Source organism: Rhineura floridana, chromosome 3, assembly GCF_030035675.1.
Source record: "Rhineura floridana isolate rRhiFlo1 chromosome 3, rRhiFlo1.hap2, whole genome shotgun sequence".
Classification (NCBI taxonomy): domain Eukaryota; kingdom Metazoa; phylum Chordata; class Lepidosauria; order Squamata; family Rhineuridae; genus Rhineura; species Rhineura floridana.
In genome coordinates, this window is record NC_084482.1 from 164,660,490 (window position 1) to 164,673,060 (window position 12,571).

The 12,571-nt window shown below is 41.4% G+C and overlaps 1 protein-coding gene across 5 annotated transcripts in view; it reads right to left on the bottom strand.

Moving 5' to 3' along the window:
• ITPR1 (inositol 1,4,5-trisphosphate receptor type 1) overlaps positions 1-12,571 on the bottom strand; it is a 347,896-nt gene that overhangs the window by 105,539 nt on the left and 229,786 nt on the right. The window contains exons 40-41 of one of the 5 annotated variants that reach the window (XM_061618553.1): positions 6,440-6,475; positions 1,490-1,537 (exon numbers count right to left, since the gene is read on the bottom strand). The exons of the other annotated variants lie outside the window; for them this stretch is intronic. Of the exons in view, the coding sequence (XP_061474537.1) occupies positions 1,490-1,537; positions 6,440-6,475 (84 nt within the window). The remainder of the gene's footprint in view (positions 1-1,489; positions 1,538-6,439; positions 6,476-12,571) is intronic. 5 annotated transcript variants of the gene reach the window in all.

Below are 12,571 nucleotides of genomic sequence, written 5' to 3' on the forward strand. Positions count from 1 at the left end.
CTTGAAGAGTTTCAATGACAAAAGGATCTTCCTGGCCCATTCACCAGTTGCTGGGCACCTAATAGGCCCATTAACTACCTGGCCATACTATTAGCTTATCAAAAGAAACTCATCTAGCCAGCAGAGCCAGCCCCTTCCCCAAGGCACAGGATTCCAAATCAGAGGCTGAAAGGGGACTCACAGGGATAATCCATTCCAACCCCCAAATTCACAACACTATAGTCTGTGCAGTACTCAAATTACAGGACATGAGTGGAAACATGGCCCCTTACCTTTCACATTAACTTCTTTAATAACTGCTTTAGAAGACAATGAGGGGTCTAGTTCTGTTGTAACTGAGGAGGGGGACTAACAAGGTGATATTTCTGGGCTTCATTGATATGCCGTAAACCTCTGCCCCCCCCCCCCCCAAATAATTCAAGCCCTGGGTCCTGTGGTACAGGATAAATGGAAATGGACTGCCTTCAAGTCGATTCCATCTTATGGCGACCCTATGAATAGGATTTTCATGGTAAGCATTATTCAGAGAGGGTTTACCATTGCCTTCCACTGAGGCTGAGCAGCAGTGACTGGCCCAAGGTCACCTAGTGAGCTTCATGGCTGTGTGGGGATTAGAACCCTGGTCTCCCAGGTCATAGTCCCAGGATAGGTAAAACTGACCATGGGGGAGGGGGAGGAGAAGGAGGGGGAAGGAGAGGAGGGGGAGGGAGGGGTGAAGGAAGGGAGAAGGAAGGGGCAAGAGGGAGGGGATAGAAGGGAGGAGCAGGGGAGGGCAGGTTTGATCATTTGCATGCTTTTTGAGTTCAGTGGGATTTACTCCTGTGTGATCATGCTTGAAAATGAAATTGACTGCCTTCAAGTCGATTCCGACTTATGGCAACCTTATGAATAGGGTTTTCATGGTAAGCAGTATTCAGAGGGGGTTTACCATTGCCTCCCTCTGAGGCTGAGAGGCAGTAACTGGCCCAGGGTCACCCAGTGAGCTTCATGGCTGTGCGGGGATTCAAACCCTGGTCTCCGAGGTTGTAGTCCAACACTCTAACCACTACACCACACTGGCTCTCCCTATGATGCAAAACACATTATAAAAGGAACATGATACTGCACCAACAATTTTTTTCAACCCAAGCCCTAATTTCTACAATATTTACTATCACTGCAGCTGCATCTATAACAACTTAATTTACAATGTTATATGACACAAATCAGGTGACATTACACATCATAAAAACCAAAATATAGAAAAGGGCACACACACATATGTTTTCTCACATCCAAAATGCCTCCAAAGTCTGATCTGGCTATTTCTTTGTTTCATGACATTTTTCTTGGAAATTTGCAAATAAAAAAAAGATGGATCAAGCTTTTCTTCAGCTACTTACGCATTTTCCTTAAGCTATTTAAAAAGAGAGAAAGAGGAACAAAGAAAGTCCAGATGTAATTAGCATCCAACATATAAAACCTAACCACCACCACGGAATATACATACCCTTTTATGATCTTCAAGCTGCCGCTGTGGTAGACTTTGCTCAAGCTCCTGGTGAGTATGCAGAAATTCTGTTTGAAAGTCTGATACTAAAGAGACACTAAATAAATTTGGCATCATTAACTAGCTACTTGTTACAATGAATTGCACGGTTGTACAAGTTGAGAGCAATAGAAAGTGAAAAAGGTTGATCTAACAAAGCCACTTAAAACTGTTAAACACTCATCTAGTTTTAATAGAACTAACATTAATATTCTCTCATAAAATTATATATGATGTGTGTGCTTACCAATTATGTTTTTGCAGAGAATAAAATAAAAATAAAAGCTCACCATCTACTTTTGCACTACCTAACAATAGTGAACAAACAGAAAAAAGAAATTGCTGTTGGCTGCTTCCATGCAATATACACAGACACACCACAGTTTAATTGCTGTTATATTGGACACAATTCATTCTAAATCTGTTTCAAAACTTGAAGACTTGAAATGAAAAAGTGCTTCATTTCTGCTTGATGTGAACCAGAAATCCTACCTTCCAGTAGTTCTTTTCTTATTGCAAATCTTCATTATTTATTTTTAAAGAATGTTTTGGGGGAATTTGGCCTAGTTTGTACACAATGCTAACTCTTGGTTTAGCGTGCAGTGGTTTAGTGTTCAATGCACAAGTCATAATAAGCCTTGCCTTTATGTATTCCTCTTCTCCTCCTCTGATGCACACCTGAGGAGAAGACAGAAAGCATCTACTTCTCTTTTTAAATATATCACAGTTGCCTGTTAACATCTGAATTCTGGGAACTCCGGTTAGTTTAAAATCAAAAGCAGAAGCTTTCAATCTTCTCTTGTGCATGAAAGGAGAAACAGACAAGCCAGAAGCTCACTGCAGCTTAGTATCATAGAATAGTAAGAGTTGGAAGGGGCCTATAAGACCACTGAGTCCAACCCTCTGCTCAATTGAGGAATCCAACTTAACGCATACCCAACAGGTGGCTGTCCAGCTGCCCCTTGAATGCTTCCAGTGCAGAGCTTGGAAAAGTTACGTTTTTGAACTACAACTCCCATCAGCCCAATCCTGTGGCCATGCTGGCTGGGGCTGCTGGGAGCTGTAGTTCAAAAAAGTAACTTTTCCAAGCTCTGTTCCAGTGTTGGAAAGCCCACCACATCCCTATGTATTTGGTTCCATTGTTGTGCTCATAATACTAAGCTAGCATTACATCTGATCTAGTCCTATGAATTCAGCCTTAGGGTGCAATCCTCCTGGTATATGCTGGGATGAGGGGAATCAGGATGTGGCATATGTCCATGGGAGGAGGGAGGGTGTCAACACATCCAGGCTGTACTGGCAGAAATCCCACACCCAGGCACAGCCATGTCACAGCCAAGGAACTCCACTGCCATCCAGGCACAGTTGAGACTTGGCTGGCGCAAGGCCTGAAAAAGGGGCATTCCAGGGTTGTGTCAGGGGCAGAACTAAGGGAAAGGGGACTTCTGCTGCATCCTGGGCCCATTCAACTGTGTCCTGTGGCCCCTGGTTCCAGCAGACTCCATACTGGAAAAAAAGGGTGGTTGAAGGAAACATGCATTCCGTTTCCTTCCACCAAGCCCTGCTGGGCTCCTGAACCATGTTAGGTTGTGATGGCTCTTTATGCTGCCTTCCCTTCCTCCAGCTCTACTCCCGCCAGCCTCCTCCATGTTGGATTGCTCTGTTAGTTTTATATAAAATACTAATATATTATTCCTCAAATGTTTGGAAACGCAATCCAGAGTGGGATGTGAAGCTGAATATTGCAGCATTAGAACCTGTCCCCACTCGAATTCCCTATGCCCCTTCTCTTTTTTAAAAGTTTAGAGTTATCTGACAGAATATAATTAAAAGGGAAATAAAAGATACCATTCACAAACTAATTACAGCTTCCTCTTAAAAAGCTATTGGGAGTTTAAGATGCACTTTAAGAAGTCTGTGGGGGAAGTTGTTGAAGAGAATTCATGTGCATGCACAGATGCGCTGGATATGTTTTTCTGGATCATGGCCTATTGTCATCTTCCACAAAATTACTACCACAATCAAGAGCTGGATCAAACATTTTATGACAGAAGATGCTGCAAGAGCACTGCACTGTTCCACTAGATGCATGTTCCTTATGTTTTTAGAAGAGATCAGTAAATCCATTTAAAATACAACTAGCTTAGGGAGCAATCCAACTCACCTTTCCACCGGGCTGGGGTGAGTTGGATGCTGTGGAGAGCCAGTTGCACCGGGAAGCTTCTGGCTGTGCTGGGCTCTGCTGGCAGCAGCCCTTGCTTGCAGCAGAGATGTGGCTCTGCTAGGAGCATGCTGGCGCTGCAAGGGGTCCACCAAGGACAGCCAGCCTAGCAGATGGAGGGCCAGCAGAAGCTGACAGAAGGCCCCCAAATGGGGTGTTCTGGAGGTGTGGAAGGTGAGATCCTTGTGGTGTCCTGACCCCTTTGCAAAATCCACCAGCCAAAAGGCTGGTGTAGAAAACAAAATGTTTAAGTCCCATTCTGGCATTCTCCCTGGGAGGCCTGTTTGCCGGAGCTGGCGCAGCTCACAAGCGGGAGGAGGATACTGCGGAGCTTTATGCTGGTTCCTCTGCTGCTGTCCCCCCTCCATTGGCTTCCTGGCAGTTGGATTGCTCTGCCCTTTTTAAACAGGATTACATGAACTACATGAGTAAAGAGCATCATGTTCTGCTTCAGAAGACTCATTAAAAGTGCTATAGATGTTTAAGACTTAGACTCCAGTGTTATAGCAGGTGAATCAAGCGAGGTATCCAGAGCACAGCCTTGTCCTGATTTCTTGGATGAGTTTCAGTTGGTGCAGCTTGAGGACGTTGACAAGGTGTTTGGACAGGTTCGTGCAACCACTTCTGTGCAGGATCCTTGCCCTTCTTGGCTAATAAAAGCTAGCAGGGATGGAACAGCCGGCTGGGCCAAGGAAGTGATTAATGCCTCTCTGCAAGAGGGAGTGATACCTGGCCGCCTGAAAGAGGCAGTAGTGAGACCACTCCTGAAGAGACCCTCCCTGGACCCAGAAAATCTCAATAAATATAGGCCGGTGGCAAATGTTCCATTCCTGGGTAGGGTCCTTGAACAAGTGGTTGCGGGTCAGCTCCAGACACTCTTGGATGAGACCAATTATCTGGATCCATTTCAGTCGAGTTTTAGGCCTGGCTTTGGCAAGGAAACAGCCTTGGTCGCCCTGCATGATTACCTTTGTCTGGAGAGAGTCAGGGGGAGTGTGACTGTTGATTCTCCTTGATCTCTCAGTGGCTTTCGATACCATCGACCATGGTATCCTTCTGGGGAGACTGGCTGAGTTGGGAGTGGGAGGGACTGCTTGGCAGTGGTTCTGCTCCTACTTGGTGGGTCAGCTCCAGAAGGTGGTGCTTGGGGAACATTGCTCAGCACTCTGGATTCTCCATTATGGGGTTCCACAGGGGTCAGTTCTATCCCCCATGCTGTTCAACATCTACATGAAACCGTTGGGTGCAGTCATCCGGAGTTTGCTGATGACACACAGCTCTATTTCTCCTTTTCATCTTCTTCAGGTGAGGCTGTCAATGTGCTGAACCGGTGCCTGGCTGCGACAATGGACTGGATGAGGGCTAATAAACTGAGGCTCAATCTAGACAAGACTGAGATGCTGCTAGTGGGTGGTTCTTCTGACCAGATGGTGGATGTCTAACCTGTCCTGGATGGGGTTGCACTCCCCCTGAAACAGCAGGTTCATAGCTTGGGGGTTCTCCTAGAACCATCTCTGTCACTTGAAGTTCAGGTAGCCTCGGTGGCATGGAGTGCCTTCTAACAACTTCAGTTGGTGGCCCAGCTACGCCCCTATCTGGACAGGGATAACCTGGCTTCAGTTGTCCATGTTCTGGCAACCTCCAAGCTAGATTACTGCAATGCACTCTACGTGGGGCTGCCTTTGAAGACGGTTTGGAAGCTGCAGCTTGTGCAAAATGCAGTGGCCAGATTGGTAACAGGGACCAGAAGGTTCGAACATATAAAACTGATTCTGGTCCACTTGCATTGGCTGCCTGTATGTTTCCGAGCTCGGTTCAAGGTGCTGATTTTAACCTATAAAGCCTTACATGGCTTAGGACCACAATACCTGATGTTACGCCTCTCCTGACATGAACCCACCCATACACTACACTCAACATCTAAGGCCCTCCTCCGCGTTCCTACTCTGAGGGAAGCTGGGAGTCTAGCAACAAGGGAGAGGGCCTTCTCAGTGGTGGCCCCCAAATTACGGAATTACGAGGTGCGCCTGGTGCCAATACTATTATCTTTTCGGTGCCAGGTCAAGACTTTCCTCTTCTCCCAGGCATTTTAGGATGTGTTTTTTAAAAAAATGTTTTTTTTTAAATTTGTATATTTGTTTTTAATGTTTTTAATTGTTGTAAACCGCCCAGAGAGCTTCAGCTATGGGGCAGTATATAAATGCAATAATAAACAAACAAACAAACAAATAAAAGGTAAATAATAAAATCAGAAATACACAACTGAATGGCCATCTATTCTAAAAGGGGAGCCATGTTCAGACATCTGTTGCTACATCAAAGTGATACGTACATATCTAATTTTAAATTTCAGGAAAATATAATTACATTGTTGTTATATTTAAATATTTTAACTTTTTTAAGTGTTCAATGTTTCCTGGAGAATACAGTGCTGCATCTGTCAGAATTAATAGACATGGTCCTTTGCCATTTGTGTTTCCATCTCATTTTCTTTTTTCAATCAAGCAGGATGAAGTTGTTCATTTTAGCTATAATCTGAGCAGCTGAACGCATGCAGAGACAACTGGCTAAACTGTATTGATCTGAGCAGGATTCCAGCAACCAAAAAAGACAGAGACAGACATTCAACCACAGCTACTTTTAAAACCACCAATATTTTTGTGTTTGACAAATATAGGTGAGTGACAGACCTCTATTGAGCTTTCCGTTTCTGGCGGTTGTGGCAGCTATTTAAAAGCAAAAAAATTTAAAAAGAAAACATATTAGTGATCAATCTTTACTTTAAACTAACGATTGATGCATTGGAGATAAGGACTTAAAAAAAAGACAACAGTGCTAATTTGGTAATAGTATATAGCTTGTTCCATGTTAAGAATCCTGCCCCCCCCAAAAAAAAATCCTTGGAAAAATAGGCATTTCCCTAAAGTATATGGGTCATTAGTACCATTACCATATACAAACTTTGCTTAGAAATGCCAGCCCCAGTTGTGTACACATCAATATTCCAAGTATGTAGTGTAAAATATCTGACCCTTGCTCATAAAGTTTCCTTTTATTAGTTTAACTGCAGTAGAGTTCTCACCTCCATTTAACACCTTCCATCCAAAATAATGGAAGAAAAAGTATTCAACACATCAATCTTTAGGAATATCATGCCCAAGAACACTTATTTAGATTGTAACCTATTACAAAAGCAAACCTTCCTCTTCTACAATATAAAGAGTACAGATTTGCTATGAGTAGCAAAACACAATGTCTGCATAACTGAACATTAGTAATGTTTGCAGCATTTAAATGTTTTTAAAAATGACTAAGGAACACATTCAAACTTTAAAAATAAGAACACACACCAATACTGCATGCACAATGAAACACCTAGATAACACAAGGCAACTGAAGCCAAACTATGTCACAGACACAGCAAGTACATAACTATCATCTGCAGTAGTAGCAGAAGTAATGATGATGATTTAACAACAACAGAACTGGAATTCAGTTATGGTACACATCAACAACTAAGGGATGCTTCTCATATTAAGCTTAAAGACATGGAGCAGCTATCAAGAATCAGTTCTGAAAATAAGTGTGAAGTCTTGCCAAAGAGTATTATGGGCTCCCAGCCAATCTTGTACAACACCAAACTATTTCTTGAGTGGTCTATTTGCCTTAACTACTAATTTTATGAAGATGGTTACTAGTTTTTAGATATCAAAATGGTTTGGGAGTCATCTTATGCTTTTGAATAAGAAGCAGCTGTAGGAACTTCTCCTTCAACTATCATCTAATTCGTTCCTGTGCATTTATTATCTCTTCTGATCATACTGAAAATGGGAGGAATGAACCATCATTTTCCTCCATTCCAAAACATGCAACACAAAGAGGTCCAGTGCACTCAGAAGACCAGGTAAGGGTGGTAAGGTTGGCCCATTCACTCCAATATTACAATTTCTTTACCTTTACAACAGGATCTTTCTGATTTGGAGCAATATACTTCCTGCCATAAAACTGCTTGCAAATGCTCACACATTAGTCCCACAAGAATCCCAACTATTTAAAATGTAAAATAATCCCTAAAGTGCATTTAGTAACTGTCAAATGAGTGCTTATAATATTAAATGAATGATTAAAACAGGACTTCTTCACACAGCACATAGTTAAACTACAGAACACACTCCTACAAGAGGCAGTGATAGCCACCAACTTGGATGGTTTTAAGAGAAGATTAGACAAATTCATGGAGGATAAGGCTATCAATGGGTACTAGCCATGACATCAACGGGTAGTAGCCACCTGACATCAGGTGCTGGGGAGGTAGATGTAGTTAGGCTGGAATGGCCTGGCAGGCCAAATGGGGAGGGGAGGCCTGGTGGTCCAAATGTGGCCCATAAGCCAGAGGTTCATCACCCTTGAAGTATGACAAACATAAACTGAACAGACAATTTTTCCCAGTATGCAAATACAGCTATAAAAAGCTTACACATGCTGAACAAGATTTTTTTTTTGCACCTTTTGGGAGGATTGGGGAGTGGTGAACTCTCCTTACCATATAAAGACTGGGGAGTCTTCACTGCTCTTAAAGTCATTTAAAAGCCCCCACATACTAGCAGGAATAGGAGACTCTCTACATGCAGGACACCTATGGGCTCATGAATTCCAATAGTACCATGGGTGTTTCAAGGAACTTCTGCTGGACAGGGAGCTTTTGTGCAGAAAGGTATGCACCACAGAAAACACACAGAAGGATTCAAAAACGTTTTAAGGATAATAAGATCCATTGGCCATCTTGTACAGTTAAAATGTGCAAACTCACACCGTTTCTTGGACTCCTGCTCCCTGAAAGCTGCAGAAATTTTCTCTCCAGTTTTGCAGGTTACAAATGGACCTGTGACATTGGGGGATAATTTTTGGCCCACCTTTAGTTTAAGCCAGCCTTCTCCAATCTGGTGCTCTCCAGATGTTTTGCACTACAACAACCAATTTGAGAGAATGGTGGTTTAAACCATGGTTCATTGCAAAAGGCTAGGTTTGGAAACCACAGATTGGTATTTTCTGATTTCAGTGAACCATGGTTTAAATTAAGCACAGTTTATCCTTGTTGGACATAAAGACAAAACCACAGTTAGTTTAAACAGGGTAGCAGATGCTACCTATTTATTTCTTTGGCATGCACCAGAGAAGATGGGAGGGAGAACACTTGAGCCTGAGGCTGAAGCACTCTCATTGGTGTAGCACTAAAACATGGTCTCAGACTATGGTTGTTGTTTTTTTGCACTAGGAGATAAAATAATTGAATGAAATGTCCAGCAGCTGTCAGAGAATATACCTGTGTAAAACACAGGAGCTCTTGAAGCTATAGAAAATAACATTTTTTGAAACAGAATGTAAGTTTTTGAAGATGTTTGCTACACATCAACTCAATTTTCAACCCTTACAAATATAATTTATATTTTCAATGAATGTACCAATGCATTTTTTAAAACTTGGACTTCATTATACAGGTATAAAATAACCACAAGTCCACTTAATTACTCTTCAGGTGACCTTTAGAATGAGAACAGAACATTCTCAAGGTGACATAACCTGAACAGCACACCTGGAGCTATTCTCATCCCTATTTGTGGCTTAGGCCAGCTTCCTTAAAGAACTATTAGTCAGCAAGATTGTAAGTTTAACTTTGTCCCAAAATTTCAGCATTTCCATTTCCAATGAAAGATGTATAAATCTGTGAGTAGTGTTTTATTTATGTATGTATTTATTTTATTATTTATTATTACATTTATATCCCACCCTTCCTTCTAGAAGGAGCCCAGGGCAGCAAACAAAAACACTAAAAACACTCTAAAACATCTTAAAAACAAAAGACTTTATAACATGTTTTTAAAAAGCATCTTTAAAAACATTCTTTAAAAAAGCTTTAAAAACATCTAAAAAAGTAATTCCAACACAGATGCAGACTGGGATAAAGTCTCTACTTAAAAGGCTTGTTGAAAGGGAAAGGTCTTCAGTGGGCACCGGAAAGTTAACAGAGATGGTGACTGTCTAATATTTAAGGGAGGGGATTGCCAACAATAAAGATCCATTTCCTATGTTGTGCAGAATGGGCCTCCTGATAAGATGGCATCTGCAGTAGGCCCTCACCTGGAAAACGCAGTGATCGACTGGGTATATAAGGTGTAAGTCTTTCTAAACAAATACTCAAAAGGACACACAAAGTGTAAAAACAAAATAAAAACAATTAATATGCAAAATCATAAATCTAAAATTTAAAATGATAGAGCAAGAATAAAACAAGCAATGTAACTCATTTTTTCATCAAGGCCTTTGGGTCTAATATAGGATGCTGTTCTCCTGAGTCACATTTATTTATTTGTATGAGATTCTATCCAACTCTGCCTGTCTGCTTACACAGTGAAACTTCCCTCTCCTCTCCTCTGCAACCCCCTACACACCCTCAAAATCTGCTCCAGAGGGTTGGGGGTATGTCAGAGAGAAGGGAAGTCCCATTGCATAAGCAAAACTCCATTCGTACAGCATTGAAACAACCGATAGTATGCTGGCCTATATCTTTTTTTGATGGAAGTGCCTATTTTAATTGTTTTAAATGGTTTTATTAATTTTATGGATATGTTGAAAGGCAATTTTGCCTACAAATCATTTTTAAATCCTATAAAATGAAAAACAATTTCAGCAGTTCAGCCTAATGCCTCATCATCCCACAACATAGATCCATCCTTCAGAAGGATCTTTTGCCCATGAAAGAATCTCTGAAATACAAAACACATCCTGGTGGAAGGAAACCAGGGCAGGTTCCAAACAACTCTTGGAGGAAGATATTCTACTGCATTACTTGTACTACCAAAAAAGCCCTACACTGTCCATCACCTGAATTCCACGAAGCTCCCCTTCACCACCCCAGACATTCCACTGTCGATTTTAGTTAACTATTTTTTTAAAAAAACTAAGTGAGAAAGCAATCTATAATTACTACACGGCAAGGCTAAAATAATTTAACCCCCTATGCAGGGGTCATTATAGGATTTTCTTATTCACAGGATTGCTTCAATAAGTTACAAATGTGGAAAGGATGATACATGAGTGCTTGTGACCATTGTAAGTTTGTCCTAAGGATCACATATTCATAAAATCAATATAAAAACCAAGTTAACAGCATCTACCAGTTCACAGTGTTGCCTCCTGTCTAGATGGCAGGCCGTCTTTATGTTTGAAGGACATCTGATGGGATGTTTAATGCCAAGATAGAGTGTTCAACCACTGGAATCACTGAAATTCAGAATTATCTAGGAGACTACATTCATCAAGTTTCTTCGCAAGCCTTTAATAGGATTTAAAATGACAAGCATAGAAGAGACTATGCTGCAAGACTAATTCTCTTTTACTGTCTTGCCTTTTTTATATTTCTAGTATCAATTACAAATCTGCCATAGTAAGTTGGTTTTATCCTTTCTTATGACCCAAGTTTTCTAAACCAATTTTAAAAACCCTAGATCAGTGTGACATGCCACATCTCAGCAGCACAGCCATACTTACTTGCATTAGACCCCTGATTATGTGTGCTAAAATGCTAAAACACTAATTGTATTTAACTTCAGAGTTTTATGTTATATGCTTTCATCTCCCTAATGATCTTGCAGCCTGTTCTGAACCAGAACATGGGGCTCAAAGGGCCTCCCACCTCCCACCCATACTCTGACCACTGTTCTTAACACAAACTTAGAGATGCTTTAAATGTGTAGGCTAAGGTAGAATCCATTCCCAATCTCACCATCCCCAAGTATTCTATGAAATTAGTCTTTAAGTGGTGGGTTGGGGCTCACAAGGGAGTCACACCCCAATCTGAGGTAGGTCATAGCATCAGCATGCTTTGTTTTGTTTTGAGTTTTTAAAAACGAAAGAAAAGAGAATATGATCAGAGGAGCACAGATCTCTTTATATTTCCTAGTTGTATTTGAAAGCAATTTTAGCAGAGGCAGCCTCTCACCCCTGTAAAACCGACTGCCATCTACCAAAATGCCATCCTCTATGCAACTGTTAAAGATACAGCAGTCCTGTGCTCTCTTGTACAAAAGGAGGAAGATGGATGTGAATAGTTTTTTAAATAACATGGAAGTAGGTCTCGCATTACAGGTTGTAGCTAAATGTAGGTCACAAATCTTAAACACAGCTGAGGACTGCTATTATATGGGAAGATCAGGAATGGGGAGGGGAGAAAAAAAAAAGCAACCCCCCATCTTTACTCCTGCTACTGGGAGACCTGAGAGTTATGTTCCTCCCTTCATTGTGGGAAGAAGGAAGTAACAAGAAAACTTGTGTGTGTGTAGAAGTCATGGAAATGCAGACAACATTAGTGGACAGACCTCTTCCTCCAACAGTAGTCGTCGAAAAACCAACTTTTCTGTGGGAAAGGAATGAAAGACTCAGCTGAAAATACTCATGACTGGTCTTGAAATGCTTCTTTTTCCCTTTTCTCGTTTCTTATCCTGCTGGAGTTACTGCCCTTTCTTCTAACAAGATGCCTATCAGTTACAAAACAGGCAGAAATTCATGGCCATGGGAAAACTTCATTTGTTGAATGCGTGTTTAGTATGCAACCGATAAAGGCAAAGACTAGAAAATCCTCCCTATCATATCAGCTGTCTTCCATAATTACACATTTGCTTATACTTTATATCTGAAAATATTTCTTTTGAGTACCTCTCTCCCTTTAAACATCACCACTTAAATGTCAGTGAGCCCTTTAGTAATACAGACCAAAGGTCTTTATAGAAGAGCAAAATCTCCAGGATAGGGTGCGTTATATTAGT